This window comes from Panthera leo, chromosome B4, assembly GCF_018350215.1.
Source record: "Panthera leo isolate Ple1 chromosome B4, P.leo_Ple1_pat1.1, whole genome shotgun sequence".
Lineage (NCBI taxonomy): Eukaryota > Metazoa > Chordata > Mammalia > Carnivora > Felidae > Panthera > Panthera leo.
In genome coordinates, this window is record NC_056685.1 from 46393810 (window position 1) to 46421552 (window position 27743).

Sequence of the window (27743 nt, forward strand, 5' to 3'; positions counted from 1 at the left end):
ATAGACTTTTTTGAGGATGAGGGGGTTAGGTTAGGGCCTATGGGAAGAGAAGAGGGCCCAGCCACTTGAAAAAGAAGGTAGAAAGGATTTCTGGCAGACACAACAGCTAGTGCAAAGGCTCTGGGGGTGATAAAGAGCTCGCTGTGTTCAAGGAAGCAGAAGTTCACCAAGGCTGGAGGATAGAAGGAAGAGATTATAAAGAAAGGAAGGGGAAAGAGTGCTCAGGGGCCAAATCACACAAGGCCTGGCAGGACATGAAATGGAACATACATTTCAGTCTAAGGGCAAAGTGAGAGTTTTAAAGCAAAGTCCCTCTGGATGTTGTATAGAAACGGACCAAAGGGAGGTGCGACCAGTCAGGAGGCCACCGTGGGAGTCCAGGGAAGAAAGATGGTGACGTGCCCTAGGATGGTCCCGGTGGAGACAGAGTTGCCTCAGTGGCACTTCCTGATGTAGCACTTCCTCAGGTGCTCCCGCACGACCATCGCGTGGACGCTGCTCTCGGTCACCTGCTTCTCGCCTGGGCTCCCTGCCACAGAGAGTGGCAGCTCCATCCACCCCGCTCCAGCCAACATCCTGGGCACTGCCCTGGACCCCTTCTCCCTCACCTCACTCACCCGGTCACCTCCAAGTCCTGTCGATCCTGCTTCTCTCGAACTGCCCGCTTCTCCCCACCCCCATGCCACCATCCCACCTTAGGCCCCCGTCCTCTGAGAGTTTCGTGACTGCTCTTCACACCTCCGCTTGCATTCCCTTCCGGTCTCCCTTCCACAGAATTTTCCCTTTAAACCACGGCGGTGTCGTGTTCCTGCTCACAGTCATTCACGTGCTTTTCCTTTCTCTCCGGGTAAAGTTCAAACGCCTTGCCGTGACCTAAGGCCCCTGTGGCCGCGTTGGCATCTTGGCCCTGAGTTCAGTGTGTGAGCCTGTGGTGCTCAGCTGTGTGTGAGGGTCACCACAGTTCCTCCCTCCCAGAGCGTGTACGTGGGGTACGTGGGGTTGCACGTAAGGCACCCAGCACGGTGTTTCCAGGTGGCTAAGGCTCCAGGGTGCTCTCTCACTGGTCTTCAGAGAGGGGCCCGGCCCGGCCCTCAGAAGAGATGGCCGTTCTGAATGGTTGCCAAGAAAGGCGATGGCATAGCTCTTACCCCTTTCCTTAGCAAATCCCGTTTTATCCTGGTGAGGATCCAAGCTCATTTTGGTTTCTTTCCTCGCTGCTCACGTTGTAACTTTCTGATGGGTGCCGAGGTGGGTTTCTCCCAGAAAACCTTTCCAGCTGTCCCCGGGAGGGCTGTTGACAGGGCAGGGCCCTGGTACCTGCCCCATGACCCACAAGGCTCTTCTGTCCTCTTGCTTCACCCACACATTCTGTTTCGGCTCAGTCGCTTTCCCGCCTGCCCCTCACAGCCCCCGGAAGCAGGGGGTCGAGGGGCCCTTTCCTTCTCCGCAGGCCAAACCGCACATTCTTCTTCAGCTCATGAAACCAGACCTGCGCTTTTTCTAACCTCATCTCGTCGCCATGAATACATCCTCCAAGCAAATTTCCTGCCTTCAGGGATGTGTAACAGAATGTGATGATTTTTCTCATTGGTCTACTTTGGTGACTCCCGGAACCCTTCGTGGACCACAGCTGCAAAAAGGATAGTCAACTCACGGTTGTAGAATCATCACAACACAGTCAAGGTGAACGTCTCTGATGTGGACACGTTCAAGCATATGGCACATGTCCTTCTACCCCGGGATTTTTGGCTTTATATTCTGGAACAAAACTTGGGATTCTTGTAACAGTAAACATCATCACTAGTACTCATAACGATGTTATTTATGAGACTCTGGAGTCGTGGAAATAACTATACTTAGGATCGGTATCAGCTGTTTGAATCGAAGATCTTTATTTCCAGACAAAGATCTCGTAAGGACCACAGATGAAAGATCACGCACAAATCACATTTTCCCCTCAATAGCAAAAATACAAGTTCAATAATTTTTAAAAAGCAGTTTTGAGTGCCCTAGATACCTGGAAAAACGTTGCTGATTCTTTTTCTGGTCTACCACAGAGCTTTCTAAGTCAGTCAGAAGGATGCCGCCTACCTGGGCTGTATTATTTCCCACCACGAGAAAAAGAGCAGGGATGGAATATGCTGATTTCAGAAAACTGGCAGTGAAGGGCTCTGAAGGAAGGAAGATTGGTTAAGCTGGAGATACAGCCGGCAGCTTTGCTCCTCCCTCTCCCCTGAGGAAGCGGACACAGAAACACACGTCCAGGAAGGTCTAACTCAGAGAATTACTCATGCTTTCACCAGCCAGACCTCATTGCGGCGTCCGTAGGGCTTCATGGGAGGATCGTACCCAGTGCAGAAGTAGATGTCACTCCGGCAGGTGGCTGTGCCCTCCAAGGCGGTCCGCAGCTGAGCGGCGTGTGCTACATAGTCGGCCTCCTTGGCATAACCACCAAACTGCCTAGGGTAGAAGAACAAGGGGCTGGTTAAGAAAACACAGGGTCTCCAAGAGAGGGGGGAGTCTTTAAAAAAAAGAAGTCACTGGCCGCTCTTACTATGACAAGCACGTGAGAGCAGTAAGACGTTTGCCACTTCCTAGATGGGGAGATTTGACCCCTCTGAGCCTCAGATCCTCGTGTGTACAATGGGGATGTGCTGTCTTTTCCCCCCAAGGTTGTTATGAACATTAAATAGAGTAATGGATGTGAAAAACTAATGCAGAGCCTGAAACACAGGAGTCAAGTGCTAAGTGTGAGCTTCCCTTTCCTTTCTGGAATCTCCCCGAGCGAGGGTAGGCTGACCTTCCCATAGGCTGGGCCTTCGCCCTTCTCTCTAGATCTCTCTACCGCCCAGGCAGCCACTCCTCTGGGCCCCTCTGGCTCTAGCTGAGGAAGGAGGAGGAGACAGGGGCGTTAGCTAGGGTGGAGCTGAAGCTAATGTCTCTTCCCCAGCAGATCCTTTTTGAGGAGGGAGCACATCACAGCAGTGACAGGTAGCAGCTCTGTTAAAAACACAGAGCGACCAAAGGCAGAGACCCGAGGAAGGCTTGGGAGGCCCCTTGGCAAGCTGTAAGCATGCCCCAAATAAAGAAATCACTTCTAATAAATCCCTTCTCCTGTTCAAATCATGAAAGCCTTCTTTTTCTAGCATGTAAAAAGACTTTCCTAAATCAGGCTTTTTCTTGATGGCAGAAGGTGGGGACAGAGAAGGAATAAAGCTTGCGTTTTCAAGATGATTATTCCCTCCTTACGTCATCTGCCTACGCTCCAAAATTCATCCTGTGGCCTACCCTAAATATACCACTCTAAATCTGGGTTGCACTAAAATCTTTATTAGAGTCAAATATGTCCCCAATTCTAATGAGCTTTATGACTCAAAAGTCTGAATCTGCACCAGGCCAAGATTAGGCCAAATGCATCATTTTTGGTGGGGTTCTCTGAGTCACGCTTTGCTCTTTTATAAGCGGTTAGTCATGCTGGGCAAGCATTCAGCACGTTGATTACAGGGTTACTGATGTAAAAACACCCAGGATTTCATCTTTAAGGGATTGATTCTTCCAGTGTCTAGACAATCACCATAGAACATGGACAAAGCTGAGACCAATCTGGAAGAGAAGAAAGTTGGTTCAAGTATATCAAAGAAAGACTACAAGGCAGTTGAAGAAAAGCTGAACTCTAACTCAATGAGAGGAAACTGGATTAGCAGACCAACGATGAACATTAAGGAAAGACTGTTCTGGCAATAAAAGCTTGCAAGACATTGGAATTATTTTCAGAGAATGTCTATAGGTTGAGAGCCACTTGCCTGAGACGAATCAGATGCTGAATGTAGGAGTGCAGAGTGCCCTCTGCATCCCCCTCTCATGCTGTGACACTACATTTTATCCTTGAAAATGAACAATGTTGGCTCTTTAGGCTACTGGGTTTTTGAAACGTCCAAAGAAGGTGTGGTCCTCAAATACCTTCATTCATTGGTTGGAGCCAAAATGGCTAGTTGTGTGCTCAATCATACTACCTCTGCCCTTTCCTAGCTCATGGTCTTGGGCAAATGCTTGAATTTCTCTAATCTTCAGATCCTTCAACTGTTAAATAGGGTCGACAGCAGAATCTCAGAAGGCTGTTGTAAAGACGATGGGAGAAAAGACTGTGAACTGCTCAGCACAGTGCCCGTCACAAAGTAAGCCCACAACAAACAGAAGCTGTTGCTGTTACTTTGCAATTCTGCTCAGAACAGCTATCTGGTTCCCTGCCTTTGGGGTGGGGGACATGACAGTAATCTACGGTAATATCAGGAACCCGGGAAGACAGCCTAGTAATGAAGACCCGACTCGATAAACAATCTCACCTTCTCAACTGGACCCTCTCTCCAAACCCTGTTTACTTTTTCACTCCACTTCCCCCGCCCCCATTTGTTTTCCCTTTTTCTTTTTGTTTTTTCTCTCACTCTCTTTTCTTTCTTTCCTTTCCTTCCCTTCCTTCCTCCCTCCCTTCCTTCCTTCCTTCCTTCCTTCCTTCCTTCCTTCCTTCCTCAGCACTTATGACCTTCTAACATACTATATAATTCATTTATTGTGTTCATTGTCTATGGTCTGAATTCCTGAAAGAATATAGGCCCCATGAAGGCAGGGATCTTCGTCACTTTCCCCCCTGGTATATTCTGAGCACCTAACACAGTGCCTGACACGTATTAGATCTATTGGCTAGATGAACAATTCTGGGATAAACAATAAGGATTAGGGTCTTCAGGTCGACAGACCTCAAGATGATAGCACTTAGGTCTATCGGCCTCCATATTCACTCACTCATGTAATAAAATCTGAAGCACATACTAAGGGGACAGTAGTGGTAATTTAAACAAGAAAACTGGATTGACTGGAGCCACACTGGGAAGGGCTTTGAATGCCATGCCGACTTTGAACCTGATCCTAGATGCAAAGGTGGACCTACAAGGGGGTTGAAAGTAAGAGGCTGACATGATCAGGTTGTGTTCTGGAGAAATTCCTCTGGTGGCAGTGGAGGGAGAGAATAGAGTCAGTGGAGGCCAGGAACAGCCAGGTGTGAGGTGGAAAAGGCTTCTGGACAAAGGCACGCGTGGGGGGTGACTGGATATGAGGGGAGGGCAGGGAGAGGTGGAGGAGTCGAAGATTCTCCAGGGCTTCCAGTAAAGTCTCTAGATGGCAACTGGTGCCAATAACCAGAATAGGGATGCTAGGTTGAAGAAAAGAAGGAGCGGGGTGAGGACGGTCAATAATATGGCTTGGGGGCATGTTGATATGAAGGTGCATCTGTGAAATACATTCATGCAACTATTACTGTGTACCTAGGTGTGTGTCGGGCACTGTGAAAATCTCCTCAGACCTGGGAAAGAACTGGAGTCAGAGATCCTGATGTGGGAAGGTGGACCTAGTGACAGCTACTGGGAGTCCTCAGTGAGTAGCTACTGGCTGTCATCATGGTAAGGAGGGAGACGAGGCCTGGATGGTGAGCAGACAGAGGGTCAGCAGTTTGCTCTTGGGAGTCCTCCTCCCCAATCAGTGAGCGGAAAAAGTGGCCTTGGCAAGGGCCACTGGAGAAGGAACTTGTCTGAGACGTGAGATGGAGAATGTCATCATTTGGGGATTCTTAAGTTCATTAAAAAAAAAAAAAAAAACCAATTAAAAAATATTTATTCCCAGGCTGACTGAGATGCTGATAATGAGAATAAAAATTCCCTATTGCTTCATCATGGAGGTATTCTACTAGAAAACAAACCAAGCGAGTGGGCCATGAAACAGATACATGTGTTCTCCTCACCGGTAAATCAACCAACTCACCCATACCCAATCACAGAACGGCACAAACAGGCCAGAAAACCAAACCCCACAGGGCACGCGGTCCTAATAAATGATTCAGGCCCAGTGCTGGCTCCTCAGCCTGTTCACAGGTAAGCTGCCTCCTTCCTCCCTGCCTCAAGCTTCCAAGCTATCCGCGGAGGATAACACAGTGCCCATGGCTCTCCAAGTTCCCATGCACGTTTGAGTGTGATTTCAAGAATTCTCGTAACGCGCTTTGAGCTCCTCAAAGGAAGTAAACACGAAGTCTATACGTTATTTTTGTAAGCCTGTTAACAAGTCTCAGTCTCCATCTTCAAAGAAGCTCTCCTCCGGGGCACTGCATTTTATCTCCCCCCACGTCAGAGTTCAGCACTTGGAACAAAGAATTGGGTTACTATGGGAACCGAGGAAAGACACACACACCCTAGATTGCAGAAACATGAAAGGAGCTGACTAAAAAGGTCTGGAAGAGGTTGGGGAGGCGGGGGGGGGGGGGTGGTGGTGGTGGTGATGGATGATGCAGGCATCAATGAGGCAGGCCAACAGACAAGAGGCTTTGGTCCAAAGAGGCAAAAGATAATAATAGTTCAGGCATGCAAATAAAATAGGAAGAGAAATGCATGGTTTAGCCTGACCATCCAACTTGGTCTAAAACTTTATCAACAAGCCCACACAAATTTAGAGACAATCTGCTATGCATGTAGCCCTGTGCTAGGCAAAAGAGGTATTAAGACTAGGAGCTGATAATTTCACGTCAACAGGAAAGAAGTCACACTATAAGGCATTTCAGGCCATCAGACTGAACCGTGCTCACGGAGTTGAGCATCACGGGGCACAACACACAAGCTAGACACCACAGAGCTGTAAAGACGACGAAGACGTCTATCTACCCTCTCGAGGTCTAACTGTAGTGGTCAGGACAGAAACACACATAAAGATTATATAGGGCAGAAGGAAGCACTAGAATGAAGGTAGAAGGTACAAATGGAATGCTCTGGGGGCGGGGAATAGGGAATGATTGGTTCTGACTTACAACACGAAGGGAAGGCATCACGGAGGACCTGATATTAAGCAATTGTTTATTGAGCATCCCTTCCTGATGCCAACAATGAACAATACGACAAAAATGCCTGTCCTCACACAGCTTCCAAGAAGCAGAAGCTGGAGACAGTCTGTAGGAGGAGCTGGGTGAAAGTGAAAGCGTGGAAGTGGAGGGTGCCTGCGCATGTTTTGGAGGGGGGCCCTGGGAGCTGGGGGGCGGCGTGCGCTGAGATCAGGTGGACACGGAGTGGGGCGACGTCACAGATGCGATGCCATGACAGAGCATTTTTACTAGGCTTCGCTGCCTGGCTACACATTCGGGGACCCAGCCCAAAGTTTCCCCATCCCCCTTCTCATTTTATTACTAGCTTGGGCTTAGATCCCAACCCTGATGCGTGCCTAGGTCAGAGGCAGGCCCGAGGCCCGTGACCGGAGGTGAGCAGCAGGGGGGAGGGAGTGCGATCGGTCCCACGCTCTATGGAAGGTGGTGATAAAAGGACAACTTAGAAGGGGCAGAGGTGGAAGAACTAGAAATTATCAGGAGGACACGGCAACAGTTCAGGCAAGAGGTGCCAAAGACCAAGGCGGTGCGGATGCAAGGGGAGGCACGGCTGGGGGGTGACCAGGACTTGGCCGACAGTTGATGTGCCAGGTGAAGGAGTCAGGATGACATTTGAACAGGACGAGTAGGAGGACAGAAGGGACCTTTAGTAAGACAGAACACAGGGCATCAGATCTGGGGAGGACATCTGAATTCCATGTTTGACGTATTGATTTGGGAGACCCTGGGGAGGTGTTTGGAAAGATGCCTCCTGGGGAGCTGGGAACGAGAGGCTGGTGCTTGGGAGACAAGGCAGCGCGAGCCGTGTTGACTCAGGCTCACCCGCCCAGAAATGGTGACTGAAGTCCCTTCCAAGTACCCATTCGCGAAAGACTGGTGGGACACCTGACCGGTTGTGGGGGAAAATGTTTTTAGATTCGGAATCTCATCACTGGCAGGCTCTTAGAAGGGAGGCGGCTTAAATATCAGAGGTACTCGATAGACATTTGCCCAGTGGAACCAAACTTCCCAGTTAGTATGAACATTACATAGCACACGGGCTGCACGTCTCTCCAGACGATGCTTAGACTCCTTCAGGGCAAGGGCTTCCTCGCCTTGTCACCTGTCCCACTTACTGTTAGATACTTCATGCCAGAGTAAGAAATATGCTCCTCTATAATCTCAACCCACAAACACGACTTCTTATCTCGGAAATAACACAGTCCTCAAATACTTGAGACATCATCTGTCTCTCATCTCTCTTCCCCACTAGAATGTTTTTCGGGCTTCAAAGGGCGGCCACGTCACTTGTTCCCCTGCACTATTTTGAGGACCTACAGCAATTCCTGGAACAGAGTAAGTGAATAATGAATATGTGGTGTTTTTGAATGAATTCATGGATGTGTAAATGGCCTCACCTTAGTCATGTTGAGTCTGATGATTGCTAAGACATTCAAGGGAGCTGGAGAGATGGTCAGGCTGGAGATTTACCAATGGAAGGGTGACAGTTGAAGCTATGGGAGGGGACCAAGATCTTTAGGGAGGACAGCAAAAAAAGAGAAGTGCAGGGAAGGTAAGGACCAAGACTTTCACTCACTTATTTATTCAACTTTTAACTGAGCACTTACTAGAGACTAGCCCAAGGTCCTGCCCTCAAGAATATCCTGGTGAGGGAGTAGACAATAAACAAATGAACAAATGGGTATATAATGCAGGTGAGAATAGGTGAGGTGAGGAAAATAAAGGGTGAGGGGACAGAAAAGGAAGGGGTGAGGTTTTTGAAAGAAGGTGAGGCTCCTTGCGATCAAAAGGACAGAGCTTGAGTATTGAGCTGACCGAGGAGGCAAAACTGTATTATGTCACCCTCGGCCTGAGCCTCCTGTGATTACAGATGGGTGCTGGAATTATCTACGAACTTGGCTAACACTGGTCTATAGCTCTGGGAACACCCTAGAAGCTTAGCAGTTGTACTCTTTTTACCAAAGTTCATGTTCTCTAGGCTGAACTTCCCAAGCTGCCAGTGTCCTCAGTTAGGGGCTGGTTATTTATTTATTTATTTATTTATGTTTATTTATTTATTTTGAGAGAGAGAGAGAGTAGGGGAGGGGCAGAGAGAGAGGGAGAGAGAGAATCCCAAGCAGGCTCTGTGCTGTCAGCACATGGCTGATGTGAGGCTCGATCCCACAAACCGTGAGATCGTGACCTGAGCTGAAATCGTCTGACACTTAACCGACTGAGCCACCCAGATGCCCCAAGGGCCTGGTCATTTAGAGAGAAAAACAACATCAGCATCCGTTGGTGCCTCATGGCTGACAAAGTGGTGTCATACGCACATTTCACTGGACCCTAACAACAGTGCATCATAAGCTTTATTTTATTTTATTTTAATGTAATTTTTTGAGATATCAAGAGTGTGAGTGGATGAGGGACAGAGAGAGAGAGAGAGAGAGAGAGAGAGAGAGAGAGAGAGACGAAATCTTAAGCAGACCCCATGCCCAGCATGGAGCCCGACACAGGACTCGATCTCATGATCCTGGGAAGGGTTAAGAGCCAAAATTAAGAGTTGGACACTTGGGGCACCTGGGTGGCTCAGTCAGTTACACGTCTGACTTTGGCTCAGATCATGAGCCCCGCATCGGGCTCTGTGCTGACAGCTCAGAGCCTGGGGCCTGCTTCGGATTCTGTGTCTCCCTCCCTCTCCTCCCCTCCCCCGCTCACACTCTGTCTCTCTCAAAAATAAACATTAAAAAAAAAAAAATTGGATGCTTAACTGACTAGGTGTCCATAAGTTCTATTTTATAGATGAGAAAACTAAAGCTCAGAAAGCCCAACTGTAAAACTCATAATAATTAGAGTTGAGGTTTGAACTGAAGTGTATCTGTAGGAGCTTGACTTTTTTGTCAATTCTAGTAAAACTTGACCTGATTCTCAGAGGGAAGTGAAGTCAAGAAGAGAAGAGGCTAACTCTCACCAAGCGTCTACCTAATGTCTCGCGATGTGTAGGCATTTGTGGATACACAATATTGCATCCTCACAACAACCTTGTGGGTTAGGTACTCTTGCTCCATCTTATACTTGGGGAAACTGAGGCACAGAGAAGCTCGGCAACACGCCAAAGGTCCCGTGGCCATTGAGCTAGCATTGGATCTCAGGTCACCCTGACAATGAACTCCTAGTTTCCAACACTTTATACCCAGACATTTTACCAAAACTGTCAACCTTCTCCTGCCATCGGTCTCTGTTGAACTCAGTGCTGAATTACGCTGAGGAGGCTGAGCTGTAACCTAAGTGGCCTTTGTGGAACACAGAGGGAGGACAGTGGTCTGGAATGGGGCCACTCATACAAATGTGAGGGTATTTCTATTGCCTCTTGTGAATACTAAAAGGATTCTGATAGTATTATTCTTTCTTAGCCTTCTATTCATTGACTGCTAACACATACTACTAATAAATGTATATTCCCTCCTGAACATCCCTTCACAAGCTCATACAAAAGGAAGGCTGAATGAAGGATGCAAAGCTTTCATTTTGGAATTAATTTTTTGGTCATCTAATGCACATACTGTGTACTTGACTTTCTACTACCGCATTCACACTGCCTTCCACATAAAGGTACTTTTAAATGCACACTTGACTTGCAGTGTCACCCAGTGGCTGGTTGAGGAATAACATGTTAATTTAGGACCATGTGTTCGGTTAAACAAAAAATTCACTAAGCCATGCAAGATACCATTATTTATCATTTTCATCGGTTTAGATTTCAGAGAATTAAAAGGAAACTTCCACAGACCTGATGTTAATAGTACTTTTAAAGAGATACCCTCTCACACTATAAGGAACCAGGGTCCTTGGAGAAATGGCTAATTCCAGCTCTAGAACAAGAAATGCCCAGATGTGCTTGAAACATTTCTGTGACACCAGAAAGCAAGGAAGCTACCATAGAGCACTAGAGTCATGTCCAAAGGACTCAGAAACCAATTGGAAGAGGCTCCCCCTGGCCAAAGATGGACAATTTGAACATCAGTAAGAACAGCTACAAAGAACTGAAACACATCCATTATGTCTAAATTCGTATGTTAATACCGACACTCAAAAAACAGATCGACACCACCTTGCGTGTGGCAGATGTTCAGGAACGAAGTCATTATTCTGAAAACAGATAAGGAGAAGGCAACAAGCTACAGAGAAGGTATCTTGCATTTTCTCTACGACTCCATCTCAGGGAAGTCAAATGGCAGACGAGGAGAGGTTTCTCTTTGTATCAAAGTATTCCAGCTAATAACTGAAGGACAAATAGAACACATTATCACTTTACCAGGTATAAGAAAGGCCTCTAGGCAAGGGTGATCTACAGTCGCTGACCTCACAAAAACAGAGGCAAGCAAACCGTATGGGCCCCCGATAGAGGGATACAGCACCGCCTATGAAACATCCTTGCCAAAAGCAGCAGCTGGAATCTGACTATGCCTCTGGTTCTAACGACTAATTTACAGGCAGTGCCGGAGGCAGAGGAACACGTTAAAAGGTCACTGAAAGGCAATCTGCAACATTCAGACTACAGGAAACAAGAGGACAAATGACCCCTAAGCAGTAATGAAAAATGAAAAGGTGTAGTGGCGAGGAAGGCCGCAGATTAGTAAAAGCTTAAAAGGCATACCAACCAATTGCAATGGATGGATTTTATTTGGATCCCGGCTCAAAACAAACTTTTAAGAACAAATTTTCAGGTAGTGGGAGAAATCTGAACACTGGACATATTTTATATTATTATCACATTAATGAAATGTTAAAATTTTAGGAGTAATAAGACATTATGAGTGTGTTTTTAAAAGGTCTTTGGTAGTCACACTGAAGTATTTGTGGATGAAATAATAAAATGTCTGGAATTTGCCTAAAAATAACCCAGTGGAGGGGCTGGGTGGTAGTTGTGAGGGTACCCATGACACAGATTTGACCTTGAGTTAATTATCTTGAAGGTGAGTGATAGGTTACATAGAACGTCATTAAGTTTATTGTATCTTTTTATTACACAGGTTTGGCCTTGAGTTAATTATCATTGAAGGTAAGTGATGGGTTACATAGGATTTCATGATCTTCTATTTTTTTATAAGTTTGAAAATTTCCATACTAAAATGTTAAAAGAAAAAAAATCATACCAACTCATCACCCTGGGTCTGGTAAAACAGACGATTCAAAGCCAGCCTCGTCCGCTTGAAGTCTTATGCGAACTGATTTAACCATGTCAACCTCATTCCTCATGAAATCAAAAGGAGCGAAGGGAAAAAAAATTACTGAACCTTACCACAGGTCATGAAGTGATTTGTAAAGACAGAAGCATCTTAGTAGCTACTGAAAGGTACTCTTTAGTAATAATCCTATGAGGGACATTGTTATGGCACTCGACAGATGGAGAAACTGTCTTAAAGAGGGTGAGGGACTTCCCAAGCTTCTGGGATTCAAACGAAAACATACTTATTCATTGGAGTATACCAGACTGCCTCCCAAGACACAGGGAAGAGAATGGAACAGAGGGATCAGGCATGAAGGTCAGATAGGTGAGACAGAGGGCATAAGATTTAAGGAGGCGCTTATTCTCTCAGTGCTAACCCTATACTTGGACAACTGTGAAAGTGGGTGTCTCTTTAAATTCTGGGCCACAGGCACCTCAGCTCGCTTCCCCACTCTAGTCCCTGCCCTTGGGAAAGACATTCTTTTTTTTTTTTTTTTTTTAATGTTTATTTATGAGAGAGAGACAGAGAGACACAGAATCCGAAGCGAGCTCCAGGCTCTGAGCTGTCAGCACAGAGCCCGACTCGGGGCCAGAACCCATGGACCTTGAGATCTTGACCTGCGCTGGAGTCGGACGCTTAACTGACTGAGCCACCCAGGTGACCTGGGAAAGACATTCTTTACTTAGAGTTTGCTTTCTCTGCAGACTCTGTAGTGAAGGCTGGAAAGTCTGATGACTGGAGAAAAGCGGAGTTTCCAGTGCTAGCGGTCCAACTGCAGTACACGCACTGTCCTCTGGGGGGCCCTGCGTCGCTTGGCCTAGGACTGCCCAGAGCAGCCAAACTCACATTCCAAGCCTTAGTGTTGGCAACAGAGAAAGTTGCACCCTCAGGTGCAGAAGTGGGGCGGTGCAGTCAAATAAGTATGTTTGGAGGCCCCTGGGCGTGGACAAAAACTCTCCAGTGCAAGATTATTTGTATATTTATTTTTCTTTAAGTTGTTCCAGAGTAAGAGCAGATCCATACCTATAGTTGATACTGGTGACGTTCCTGGTCTCTGACTATACATGGTTCAGTGCCTGCCACGAAGTAGGATTTTGAAAACAGGGAGTCATTGATTATCTACAAGAGACTTGGTTTCTGAAGGGAGGTTGGGGCCCAAAGAATAAAAACCTGCAACCATCTGTACCTGTTGTGCTCTACAGTCAAAAGAACATGACCCCATTCGAGGCCCTGGCAACAGGACTAGAATGATAATAGTGCTCTGCTCAAAGGACCATGGACAATGAACAGCTAAGGGGGTGGCAGTCCAGCTCTGGCAAATACTCCCTGCCCTTCTCGCATTCAAAGGGAGCATGGGCTAGAAAAGGAGATTCCCCCAAGTCCTTTATGTATTTATGTACTCATTTACATATTCGTGACCCCAAACTACCGCTTGACTTAGATATTCCCAGAGTCTCCCAGAACCCTGCTGTGGCTAATGTGGATGTTCAGCTTAAGCTGTGGGGATACTCTATCCAGGTGAATTTGGCAACTGGCAAACGCATTTATTCAGCTACAGTACAAATATTTGTGTGTTGGAAGCTGAAGAAACTGAAGTGAGAAATTGTCAGGACTCGGTATTTCTTAACTTAATTCATCGACAATACAGAGAAATTAAGGAAACAATCCTATTGACATCAAATAGGAAAGAATACCTAGGAATAAATTTAACGAAGGAGGTAAGAGATCTGTACCTGAAAACTGTAAGACATTAATGAAGAAAACTGGACAAGACACAAATAAATGAATAGATATTCCATGCTCATGGATTGGAAGAATTAATATTGTTAGGATGTTCATACTACCAAAAGCAATCTACAGATTCAATGCAATCTCTATAAAAATTCCAATGGAATTTTTCACAGAACTAGAAAACCAACCCTGAAATTTGTATGGAACCGCAAAAGACCCCAAATAGCCAAAGCAATCTTGAGAAAAAAAGAATAAAGCTGAAGCGTATGTCCTGATTTCAAACTGTATTACAAAGTTATTATAATAAAAACTACGGCATTGGCATAAAAACATATACAGATCAACGAAACAGAATAGAGAGCTCAGAAACAAACCCATGCATATATGGTCAACCAATTCACAACAAAGAAGCCAAGTGTCTTCAATAAATGGTGTCTGGAAAACAGGGCAGCAACAGGCAAAAGACTGACATTGGACCTCTATCTTACGCCACACACAAAAATCAACACAAAATAGATTAAATACTTGAACATAAGACCTGGAACCGTAAGATTCCTAGAAGAAAACATAAGGTGTAAGCTCCCTGGCATCAGTCTTGGCAACAATTTTTTGTATTTGGCAACAAAAGCAAAAATAAACAAATGGGACTACATTGAACAAAAAAGTTTCTGCACAGCAAAGGAAACCAACATAATGAAAAAGCAACCTACTAAATGGGAGAAAATATTTGCAAATGATATATCTGATCAGGAATTAAAAGCTGAAATATATAAAGAACTCCTATAAATCAATAGCAAAAAAGCCAAACAATCTGATAAAAAAATGGGCAGTTGGTTAAGCATCTGACTTTGGCTCAGGTCACGATCTCATGGTTCATGGGTTCAAGCCCCATATTGGGTTCCACGCTGACAGTGCAAAGCCTGCTTCAGATCCTCTGTCTCCCTCTCTCTTTGTCCCTCCCCTGCTGACACACACACACACACACACACACACACACTCTCTCTCTCTCCCCCCAAAATAAATAAACATTTTTAAAAAGTGGGCAGAGGATCTGAATAGACATTTTTCCAAAGAAGACATACAAATGGCCAATACGTACATGAAAAGGCACTCAACATCACTAATCATCATTGAAATACAAATCAAAGCCACAATGAGATATCACTTCACATCCATTAGAATAGCTATTATCAAAAAGACAAGAAATAACAAGAGTTAGCAAGGCTATGGAAAAAAGAGAACTGTGTACTGTTGGTGGGAATGTAAATTGGTGCAGCCACTAGGGAAAACAGTATGGAGGGTCCTCAAAAAATTAAAAGTAGAAACTACCAAACGATCCAGCAATTCCACTTCTGGGTACATATCCAAAGGAAATAAAATCACTATCTTGAAGAGATATCTGCACTACCATGTTCACTGCAACATTATTTATAATAGCCAAGATATGGAAACAACCTGAGGGGCCATCAACAGATGAATGGACAAAGATGTGATACATATATACAATGCAGTATTATTCAGCCATAAAAAAAGGACAATCTGCCATTTGTAACAATGTGGATGACTTTGAGGGCATTATGCTAAGTGAAATAAGTCGGACAGAGAAAGGAAAACACTATATGATCTCACTTATATGTAGAAGTGAAAAAAAACAAACCCTGACCTCACAGAGAAGAGCTTGGTGGTTGCCAACGACAGGGGATGTAGACGGAGAGTTGGAGAAATGGGTGAAGGTGGTCAAAAGGTACAGATTTCCAGCTATAAGATAAATTTGTCCTGGGGATATAATAGAAAGCAAGGCGACTATAGTTAACAATATACGGTAATAAATATTTGAAAGTTATTAAGAAAGCAGATCTGAAAAGTTCTCATCTCAGGAAAAAGCAATTGTAACTATGTCAAGCGATGGATGTTAAGTAAACATTATGGTGATCATTTCATAATATTTACCTATATCAAAGCATTACATCTTGTATACCTTAAGTCACTATAATGTTATATTTTAATTATATCTCAATAAAACTGGAATAAAATATAAATGTAATGTAAATGCTTCCTCCAGATGATTAAGGAGTGGTGATGGAAGTCACGTGCTACCCTGGATGCCTAAAGATTCCTCTCCTTACAACAATAAAATAAAAACAGAGAGAGAGGCAAACCATAAGAGACTCTTAAACATAGAGAACAAACCGAAGGTTGTCGGTGGGGAGGTGGGGGGATGGGCTAAATGGGTGATAAGCATTAAGGAGGACACCTGTTGGGATGAACACTGGGTGTTACACGTAAGTGATGAATCACTGGGTTCTACTCCTGAATCCAATACCACACTGTATGTTAGCTAACTTGAATTTAAATAAATAAATTAAACACACACACACACACACACACACACACACACACACACACACACAGAACCCTCTCCTTACAGGGAATAGACAGTGATGCTTTCCCTCTCCTCGATCTTAACACTGTCATCGGTGGGAACTGGTGGGTTGCTCTGAAACTGGTTTGGAATCCGGAACCAGACTTTCAATTTCTTCTGCAGGGAGCCATCATCACTTGGAAACACAGCAAAGGAAATAGGCACGGTCATGCCCATCCCGATTCCTGAAAACATAAAAACCCACAGAGTGAGGGTATTGTAGACAGAACTTTGGCTCAGAACTGTGAAAGACCTGCTGGTCTCATTCTTCTTCCAAATCAGGATTCTTTTTGTTCTTGAAATTAATAATAAATCTTTCAGGTATGAAAACTATACAGTCAGATACATACAAAACACCTCTTATTTGTATATTTTGGAAATAGGAGTGTAGTGATTCAACTCATTTGGAAAACATTATTTGCTAATATATATCAAGACTGTAAATAGATCAGTATCTAATTACTCTCTATTTAAATATAAATTTTAAGGAAATAATCCAAAATGTGGAAAAGGCTACAGGTGATAGGATATTCATTGCAGCAGAATTTATAATTGTGAGAGACTGGGAGCCATATAAGTGTTCAAAACAGCAATATGTCTAAGTGAATTATAGGCGCATGATACAATATAACATAGCTATCAATAATTACGCTTAAGAAGACAATTTCTCAAAGGTGGAAAATAGTTATGAAATAAGTAACAGAAGGGTATACAATTGCACAAACACTATGATTACATTTTAAAAGCCTATTAAAGGATGCCTGGGTGGCTCACTCGGTTGAGCGTCCTACTTTGGCTGAGGTCATGATCTCACGGCTTGTGAGTTCAAGACCCGTGTTGGGCTCTGTGCTGACAGCTCGGAGCCTGGAGCCTGCTTCGGATTCTGTGTCTCCCTCTCTCTCTGCCCCTCCCCCGCTCACGCTCTTTCTCTCTCTCAAAAATAAATATTAAAAAAAAAAAGCCTAGCAAAAAGCCCTAAAGAAATACATTCAGAAGACAACAATGATTGTATTATTTGGGGTGCTGTTGTGTTATGTTCAAAATTTTCTTTAACGAGTTTTATAATTTTTATACATATTTTCTTCTAAAAAAAAGTTATGACAGTATTAAGAAGGAAAAGATTTCTGACTTCCTACCGGTGGACTTATACAAAGCCTGATTACTTTAGTCCTAGTAAATGTTACTGAGGTTAATACCAGTTTCTAGCTTTCTGAATTATCAGCTTGAGAAATACCCTAAAAATAAAACATCACATCTCTTTTTTCACCTTGCTTTCTGATCCACTTTGGGTTTGCACTGATCATAAAGGGTAGTTTAAATTAGAGAGCTTTAGTGTTACATTCATATTAAATATGGTTTTCATGCTGACAGGCACACTGAAACTTCACGCCCATCATTTTAAAAATAGGGGCACAGCCATCACAGACTGCCAAGACTGTAAGGAGTGGGACAGCTTAAAAATTCTCAGACCCTTCATTTGCTAGAACAGAGCCGGGGACCTGCCGTACTCAACACTCACTGAGCCTCAGTACCCTGCAGATTCTGAGCAACCAGACCAGGGAACTGAGCAGAGATGTTCAGCCTGGAGGCAGAGGTCTTGGGTCAGAGGTTGGCCTGGCTCTATGACTCGGCTTCCTTCACTCAGTCATGATAAGCACCGTATGGTTAAAAACCCCAGAGTGTATGTTCACGCCTGGGAGAGAAGCAGGAAGGCAGTGATACTGAGCAGGGATACCACCCAACGAGGGGGAGGCTGGGATGAAGTCAGTGTGGTTCCCGCCCGCCCCCCACCCCCCCGCCTGCCGAGTGCCCCCGTGCACACAGTACAACAAGTTCACAGGCCACGGAAACACACGGTGACATGTGCCTTGTGGCCTCTCCCTGTGTTTTCCACTGATGACGGGAGCCGTAGCAAGCTTGCCTCTGAGACTAGAGCCACATCCCTCAGGGATACTCACCCTTGTCATTGGTGCCCCCCACATACTTCATGACCTTGGGCATGGCTTCACGCAGACCCTCATCCACAGGCTTATCTGTCACTTCCACTGTGGCAAACTGTCCGCCTTCACAGGTCCTCTCCTCATAGGAGACTTCTTCCTAGGGGCAGAATACACATGCTTAAGAGATGTAAAGTGGTAACCTGTGGTGACTCCAGAAGCAGTAACGGTCCAGCTCCAAGAGACCCTGACTGCTAAAGAACTTTCCATGACGAACCCGGGCATGGTGGCAGGGTAGAAGAGAGGACAGTAGAGGTACGAAGGGCCATGAGAAAAAGGTTCTGGGATTTCTTACAAATGTAGAGTCAGCAGAAAAAAAAACTTGGTATAATCAATATTCTCAGAGAGATAAGAGAAGATACGGCATTCCCAAGCCACTCAGAACGTCCCCCAGAATGCGATAAAAATAGAATGTCCAGGGATCAAAGGGCTCTTCGAAATTAAAAATACAACAGAAATGAAAAATTCAGTGGAGAGGTCAGAAGATAGAGCGGAAGGAAATCTTCCAGAAAGTCAAGTGAAAAGGCAAAGAAAACAGAGGAGGAAATGAACTCAGGGGATCAGGCCAGGAGATCCAACATCTGAATGACAGGAGAGCCAGGAAAAAGAGAAGAGAATTGCAAAGGAGGAAACAAAGAGATACAACAACAACGCCACAGACTCCAAGGCTCCAGGATGGGCCTCATTCTAGAAGCAGGGACTCCGGGCAAGAAGAAACAGAGTAGTTCTCTTCACTCAGTACTTCCAGACACTACTCCTGTCTCGCTAAATGGTACCCCTCCCCCACTCCCCTGGATGCTCAGCTCCACTACTTCTCCAGAGCCTTCCTGGCGGGACCCCCACCCCCGCCACCCCCAGCATGACCACTCTCTGTGTGGGTCTCTGCCCGAAGGTCCTTTGCCATAGAGACCCACGCAGCTCTCCTTCACTCCCTCCTCCTCTTCCTTGCCCTGTGATATCTCCGATAATTTCATATTCCTCAACATACACTGTAAGACCGTGTCTTTCAAACGTTAAAGAGAACCACGACACATAACAAGAAATGTGTATTTTTTTACAAGGAGAAACAAAGCTTCACAAAAATAATACTTTACCCTTAGGGAGGGGATACATTCTGAATCTAGCCTTTTCTTTCTTCCCCGTTGACTTCCACTCTACTCAAGTAAATTTCATGCTATTCCACGAAAAGAAGAAACACGTGCCCTATATTGAGCTATCGGGTAAGGAAACACTGCTGCAGTTTGAAAAATCTGCCATGAAGTCTTTGTGGACAAGAGCTATGCCACAGAGCATCATAAATTAGATGCTCAACAGACGTTTATTTATTGATTAAGGAACTGCCTCGCTTACTAATGATGATGAAAAACAGACACATGGGAGAGAGAACTTGGCTGCCCCTGGTTGGGGAAACAGGACTTCCTATGACATCCTAGACTGAAAGGTCTCAACTCCCAAGGGGACCGAATGACTCTCTGGAGGTGGGGCTAAGTGGCCTGGATAGTCTGAAAAAGTACACTTACATTATAATTTTGTGTTTAGAATGAGAAAAATACCTATTGTGTTTGTAATGCAAAATTAAAGGAGAATAGCAAGAAGCAGGGCTGGGGGCGGGAATTGCACCAGACCAGGAATCAAGAGGCTGAAAATCTACCGCGGCTACTAATTCCAAGGATTGCTGTGAGGCCCTCCCCTCGGAGAGCGTCACACTACCAAAGAGTCTCCAGTAGCAAACCCTGCTGTGTAAACGGGGCGGTTTTGCTCGTTCTGGCTCTGTCGCAGCACAGACGACACACACCTTCCACTGGAGGTCCCACCGAGTCCTGCCATTTATGTTTTAAATTCCAGAAATGCTACTCCGTGAATCACAGAATTTCAGCCTGAAATTTCCCAAAGAGGAAATGAAGAACCAGAGGGATTGAACTGCCCAAGAACACACAGCTACTAAGCGGTGAAATTGGAACCAGACTTCACACCTCCAAACCCTAGTCTAATGCTTACTGCCGGACTCTATACTGTATGGGGGATGATGTTAGTGCTTTGAAGCATCTTTCTTTAGCTACTGAGTAAGTTATTTCTTTTTTTTTTTTTTTAAAGTTATTTATTTATTTTGAGAGAGAGAGAGAGAGAAGCAAAGAGAGAGGGAGGGAGAGAATCCCAGGCCGGATTCTGCATCGTCAGCATAGAACCAGACGCAGGGTTTGATCTCATAAACTGTGAGATCATGACCTGAGCTGAAATCAAGAGTTGGATGCTTGGGCACCTGGGTGGCTCAGTTGGTTGAGTGTCCGACTTTGGCTCATGTCATGATCTCACGGTTTGTGAGTTTGAGCCCTACATCGGGCTCATTGCTGTAAGCACAGAGCCTGCTTTAGATCCTCTGCCCCCCACTCCCTGCCCCTCCTCCGCTCACGCTCTCTCTCTCAAAAATAAATAAAATATTAAAAAAAAAAAATTGGATGCTTAACTAACTGAGCCACCCAGGCGCCCTGAGTTAGTTACTTCTGATAGACATTTGTGTGCCTGCGTCAAACTCAGAATAGGGGCATCCAAATTCATTTCATGGACCCTCATCTCTCACAACTGGAGAAACCAGTGATAAACTCTCAATGGAGAAAAGAGCTGGTTGGCTCTTTCCTTTGTTCTTTCGTTCCTTCTTTTTATTCACTCAACCTACAACTATGGGGCATCTACCGTGTGCTGAGCACTGTGGCATGGGCTACGATACAGAGAAGAGAGACAGAGTCTCTGACACCAGGAGGGGCACAGGCTAACAGGTAATAATCTGATATGTTTAAGAGGAGAGGCAGGGCAGGGTGGGAACACAGAAGAAGACTAGTCAGGTTGTTTTGCAGGGCACGGGTGCATGTTGACGTGTTTGGCTAGGTCAGGCTGAATTTGAGGTGCTGATAGATCATCCAGCTGGACATTCAGTCACTGATGCATTGATTCATTGAATAAATATTGAAAACCTCTGCTGGGTGCTATAGATTTAGAGATTAATATGATATGGGCAGTCTGGTTGGGTGGTGAGAAGATTATAAAATTATCGTATGATGTAGTAAATGTTCTGATAGTTCGGGGAGGGCGATTCCAGGTCGTGGACACCACGAGAAGAAGAACAGAAGAACAAACTGCTGAGGGTGATGCAGTTCACTGGGGCTGGAGCAAAGGCGGTCAAGCAGGGCACAGCAAGAGAGGGGCCAGACGCACAAAGACCTCATAGGCTGTCACAGGGAGAAGGATTTTGTGACAACTGTCCTAGTGACGGTGAGCCGAGTGTGCAAGTCAGTTTCATCCACCCCACATTAATTCAACTGACTTTGTGATCCAGATATGGAATTTCGAGTAGGAGGGGTCCCGGAGCAGAAAGGAGAGTTCTGGGGATGGTCTAGGCGGTATGTGCTCTCAGCCTGTCCCCCTGGCAGAAAGTCCAGGGACAGGGAGGAAGGGCTTCAAAGAAAGGAATCCAGTGTGATTCAGAGAGACAAGGCTTCCATGATAAGTCTACCCACCCTTAAGGCTCAACTCAACCTCCTCCTCCAGAGTGATTCCTCCTTCTGAGGAGCTCAGACAAGACTAAGGTTAGAAGGGCCCTTTCATATCTATCTGTTCATCTGCGTCCTGTTATAGATGAGCAAACTGTCCATTGTGCAAGCTGGACACGTGGGTCTAGAGCTCAGCAAGACACTGATACAGGGATATAAGTTTGGGAGTCATCAGCAGAAGGGGTAACTAAAGCTGTGAATGGAGCGAAGATTGCCTGGGGAACAAATGAGTGTTCCGTATCACTTAATCATGTTAATTAATCCCCTACCTACAAGCCATCATTCACCAGTTTCTTAACCTATCCAGGTGGTCTAGGCCCCGCCTAACTTCTGTCTGCCTTGCCAGCCACACTCAGAGCACTTCCTCACTGGCCTTCTATTGCCTTCAGTGCCATGGTCATTCCTGACTCAGGGCCTCTGAACCTGCCTCTTTTCTCTCCCCGGAATATCTTTTTCCTGTCTCTGCCTGACGAACCCCTACTTATCCAAAAAGCCCCAACCGAAAAGTCGCTTCCCAAAGAGGATCCCAATTTAAAACAAGTTCCCCTGGTATTTTGTACAGGCCCTTGTCCTTTCGAGACACAATACGTATTGTAATTACAGCTGAAGAATAACGTGTTTAACCTCCACCTGCAATCCCAGGCCCCATGGGGGCAGGGGCTGTCTGCATACTTTAGCATGTACTACTGTGTCTTGCATATATTAGGTACTGTAAGGGTCTGTGGGGAAGGAGACTGCGGAGTAAAACCTGGTCTTACCCTAACGACAAGAAATACAACAGACAGAGCTGGGTAGAGAGATAAGAAACTAGTCTAGTTATATTTATGCTGGAGAAAAGCGGGGTCACAATGTCTAAAGGTGGTACCATGGCAGGTCCCACCTTGTTTTTACAGCATCTAAGTCCATAAACTCTCATTGTTTACTGGATCGCTCAAACCTAAGTGACGGGTATTACAAAACTACTCTAGTTCTCGAGGGGGAATTGAAATAGAATTCCATTTCTGCAGAAAATAAAGCACCTAGGTTAACCCAGTTAACATATTTGGTTCTTCAGATTTAATGTCTTTAGTGTGTTTCATTGTCACATGGAACAGAATAGTCCACCTCCGCCCCAGATCTGGCTAGCTTATGCTCCCAGTCATATAAGGATTTGGCCCATGACTACAAACACCAATATTCAGCATTCGATGGGAACCCTGGTCAAGTTCAAACTCCAGACAGGGATCTTGCAACAATGCCTCTTGCAAGGGTATTTGCAAGGTCCTCTGCAAGGTCAGTTTTTTTTTTTCCTTGCCACCTGATGTGGTGGGTGTACATGTTAATTCTGGAAGCCAGCTTTCTCATTGTAAGAAAATAATAATAACAATCAACCTAACTCAGGACTTTCTATGTGTCGGGTATTATTTTAAATATTTTGCATGGATTCGTTCACTCAGTCCCTCCAATGATCTTGTGAAGACGTTAGTGTTTTTATCTTCATTTTCAGATGAAACTGGAGCACAAGGGGTTAAATAACATGCCCAAGTTACAGCGGGCAGGTGATTGAGCCAGGATTCCAACCTAGGATGTCGGGTCCCAACCAATGTGCACAGGCTGGAAAAAAATCCCATAAAGATGTCAATTGTTGATGTCAGTCCTGCTTTGAGCATCCACAAGACCCACCCAATCCAACACAGAGAGCAGTGTGTCCTCCCCTCTCCAGAAGCAATGTGGAAGGCACCTGATAAGGTCTGCAGCAGACTGGACCTCCCCCATCACAATCAGTTCTGAACATCTGGTGAGCCTGAACCTGAGCTACACAGGACACGCTTCCTGCCATCAATTTGCCCAGCGAAGTAGGCAACAGTTCCTGACCCAGACTCTTTCCAGGGTAAGATGCTCAATTTCAGGGAGAGTCTGTTTTCAAAATAATAACACCCTGAATTTGTGTGTGTGTGTGTATGTATATATATATATATATATATATATATATATATATATATATTTAAAAAGGCTTGTAAGTACCTTTGAATATTTAAGTAATTGTCACATAGGCATGGTGATTCTTGTATTACAGTTGAGGAATTTCAGGGTTCAGAGTGGTTAGGAGGTCAAGTAGTTTACCCAAAATTACCTGTGAAACTAAAGGGATACTAACACCATACCAACCAAGTGTTAGGTATTTTGTTGAACAACTTTGAATTGGTTATCTCATTTAAGCTTCCAAACAATCTTATAAGATACAAATTATTTCCTCTCATGCTTACTTCAGAGAAGTTAAGTAAGTTGCCTGTGACCACACAGCCAGTAAGAACAGAGCTGAGTTGTGACATGATATTACCATATTTGAAGGGGGTAAACATTTTAAATGTTTATTTATTTTGAGGGAAAGAGAGCACAAAGTGGAGAAAGGGCAGAGAGACGTAGAGAGAGAATCCCAAGGAAGCTCCTTACTCAGTACAGAGGCCTATGCAGAACTCAATCTCACCACCCCAAGATCGTGACCTGAGCTGAAATGAAGAGTCAGAACGCTTACCCGACTGAGCCGTCCAGGCACCCCGCATGCCTTTTAAAAAATTAATATGTATAGTAACACTGGGAGCAGTTGGGAAAGATATTTTTATATCCATTCTACAGCTGCAGAAACTGAGGTCGGTCAGGTTAAATGATTTGCATCAGCCTGATAGCAACATCCCAGATAGCACCATACTCCCATCAAACGTTGAGGGAAGATGCTTATCAGGGAGTTGTATTTGTCCTTAGAGGCACCAAATCAGTGGTAGGTGACACTGTATCCATAAGGGAAACAGAAGCTACCAGAGTATTTTGAACAGAGGCATCTTGATTCAAGGAACTAATTTCATAAATAATAGAAGAGCGGAGATGCCCCACAGGGAACAGTGAGGCAACCCAGAGGTGAGTGAACACCTTAGGAGGGGTAGAGGGAGGATTATGCTACCTGAGCTCAGACACCTGGATCACTTGGTGGAAGCTAGAACCATGGTGGCCTGTCTAGAAAGAGCTGGATCCACAGAGACACTCTTGGTGCCAGAGCCCTGATAGTTTGGAGAAACACCTTCCTCCCTTCCTCCCACCCTCTTATCTCCCAGTAGTGCCTCCCACTGGGTGAACCTCACTGCCAGGTGCCTGACATCGGAGCCTGGGAAACAGGCAACTGGGATCAGCCCCCACTCCACACAGAGACCCAGAGAGCAAAGCAGGGAGTGGGTGAGGAAGGGATCTGAGGGCAAACAGGCAGCAGACCAACTCAGACCTGAATGTGCAATTGTCTCTTAACCTAAAGAGACCAAGTAAGCTGGATTCCACTATAGAAAGGAAAGCTCTCTGGAACTTGTTGGTAACATGTGGATTCTATAAGTGTTAGGGCCAAAAAGCACCGTAGACATCCCTGGGCTGAGTCCACAGACTGGCAGGCACACAGGCCTGGTCTAGGCACAGACAGATCCTATGGCCCGCAGTTTACAAACATTCGTAGGCAGCTATCCACAGTTAAAACCGACATATTTGCACAGCCTCACTCCTAAAATTCCCTGTTCCTTCCTCTCTCCCCTGCTTGTTTTTCTTCACAGCCTTGATCACCATCTGATAATGATGTTTGACCTGTTTTTTTGTTAACTAACCACTAAGATGTAAGCCCCATGAGGACATGGAATTTTTTTGGTTTTGTTCACTGCTCTATCTCCACAGCCTGTAAGACGGACTGGCACACAGATGGCACTCGACAAGTAGTTCCTTGTCGAATAAATTAATTTTAACTTGGGAGAGTTCACACCAAGAATCTGGATTTCTGGTCTTCCTTAAAAATCTGGCAACTCTGGTTTACGTCTCTGTGAAGCCACATCACTGCCTTTGTAGAGGGGGCCGTGAGTTCTCTCTGATTTGCCTCAGACCCCACCTTGCCCTAGCACCTAACACAGCTAGCGTCATTCCCCTTACCTGCTTGGATGCTTGTGGGCATCTGACTATGTCACCCTTGACCTGGGCTAACCTTGATCATTCTATGTGCTGCCGAGGAAACGGAGAGACAGACAGATGAAGGGACAGGCCTCTGGTTATAGTTGCTTGAAGAGTGCAGACTAGAGTCTAGTTGAGGGCTTTTGTGACCATCACTGTAGCAGGTACCAGAACTTGGCCGCCAGACAACACAGTCCTTTAACATACGAGATGCGAAGCTGGGAGCTGAGTCTACAAAGTGCACAAAGTAGTTGTCTGCAAGGAGACTATGCTCTAGTGGGGGACTCTGTCTTCAGGGGGCAGTCCCATTTGCTTGTGCTAGCACTGATGTAAATTTGGGGGGAGACAGCAGTCACGCCCTCTTCACCCAACCTGTATTCTAGGACCCAACTCTGGGAGTCCCACTGGCCAACATACCATTTCACAGCTCTGGGCCTTTGCACCTGCTCTCTCCTTTTCTGTGCACTTCTAACCTCCCTGAGGCCCAGCTGAAGACACCTCCTCAGGGCAGGCCCCCTCATCAGCCCCTGGCAGAATGGTTTGTTCCTGCCCCTGTGCCTCTGTGGAGCACAGATCTTGTTCCTTTATACTCAGTCCTCCAGGAGTTGGGAGTTTCTTAAGGACAAGCATGTTTCTGGTCTTTCTGCAACCGAAGGTCTCCCAGGAAGCAAAAGAGCAGAATGCTTGGGATGTTTAAACTAAGGAATGCATTCAACAGGCGCAGTTCTATCGCCACGGGGTACCCCTCCCCCAAAGCAACCTCTCCTTTTTGTCACCCCTCCTCCCAGCAGAGCCCTAGGCCTGCTGTGCTGGACTTCCCTTACTTCCTCCTTCCCAATTCATGTGCTGGGCACTGGGGGGCCGCGCCCCCGGTAGGCGCCAAAACGCACATTCCGGAGCACAGCGCTGTCCCACCTGCCCGTCAGAACCCGCCCCCGCCCCCCCTCCGATCAGGGTGCGGTGGGAGGTGCCGCCCCGCTTCAGGTCCTCGGCAGCCCTGCGGGCCTACCTTGCCCCCTTTGCTCAGGACCTGCCAAGGCCACGTCTCTACGCTCCCGAACAGCGAGTTCTTGATCATGCCCAACATGGTGCGGCTGCGGCGCTCCGGACGCACCTGCGGACTCGAGGTTGCAAAGGTGGATAGGGCGAGCGGGGCCGCAGGCCGCGGGCTGGGCTGCTGGGGCTCCGCCCCGCGGAGCGGCGCTCGAAGGCGGGCTGGGCGGGGCACGGCGGGAGCGGCGGAGGAGGGGCCGCGCTCCGCCTCCGCCGGCCCCGCCTCCTCCACTGAGTCCGACCGTTCTGGGGGGCCTGGAAAGAGATTCTCCCGCGTTAGGGATTTAGGCAACGGTAACGGAGAACTTCCTACATCCCGCCGCCCTCCACTCTGTCCACGGCTGCTTCTGCTCTCAGGTACCTGGACGCCAGACTTCCAAGCCTCTGATTCCTCTCGGGCTTTTTTGGTGCTCCACTCTTAAGGCTCTGCCCCTCGCAGGGACTGAGTAGACGAGGTTCAAAGTCTCTGTAGCTCCTGACCCCTGGAGACAGCTGATGGCGGCATCTCCACCTACAGATATCCCAGTGTATCCCGCTCCACCCCGTTACCTCTCATCTGGACGATTGAAAAAGCATCTTAACTAGTTTTCTCCTTACTACTTTCTTTCCTGCAACCAGTTTTAATCACAAATTCCACGTTAATTTCTCAAATCGTGGCTTTGCTCATTCATCCCTTCTATTCAGAACCTTCTAACCAATGTTATTACCATTTGTTGAGTGCCTGTTCCCCCTGACAAGCATTTTACAAATATCACCTCCTCTCACCACTAAACATGCATATTTTATAGCCATTTTACAAAGGAGGAACTCGATACTCAGAATAATTGACTTTCCTAAGGTGAAAGACCAGTGTGCAGCTTAGCCAGGATTTGAATCCCTGAGCATGCTGTCCATATGCATGGTGTCAATATTCTCTGA

At 46.0% G+C, this 27743-nt stretch overlaps 1 protein-coding gene across 4 annotated transcripts; it reads right to left on the reverse strand.

The window, feature by feature from the left end:
- Positions 1-1870: 1870 nt before the first annotated feature.
- Positions 1871-26971, reverse strand: HEBP1 (heme binding protein 1). Of its 4 annotated transcripts, XM_042945850.1 has the most exons (6): positions 26782-26839; positions 25755-26003; positions 18235-18373; positions 16281-16461; positions 15523-15630; positions 1871-2460 (listed from the first exon to the last, which is right to left on the reverse strand). In XM_042945850.1, the coding sequence occupies exons 3-6, from the start codon at positions 18275-18277 to the stop codon at positions 2289-2291; spliced, it is 504 nt and encodes a 167-aa protein (XP_042801784.1). In that variant the 5' UTR covers positions 18278-18373; positions 25755-26003; positions 26782-26839; the 3' UTR covers positions 1871-2288. The 4 variants fall into 4 exon arrangements, with proteins under 4 accessions (XP_042801784.1, XP_042801781.1, XP_042801782.1 ...); XM_042945847.1 differs by lacking the exon at positions 25755-26003 and having other exon boundaries at positions 26782-26969; XM_042945849.1 differs by lacking the exons at positions 1871-2460; positions 25755-26003 and adding an exon at positions 13181-13199 and having other exon boundaries at positions 15518-15630; positions 26782-26971.
- Between the last annotated feature and the right edge of the window lie 772 nt (positions 26972-27743).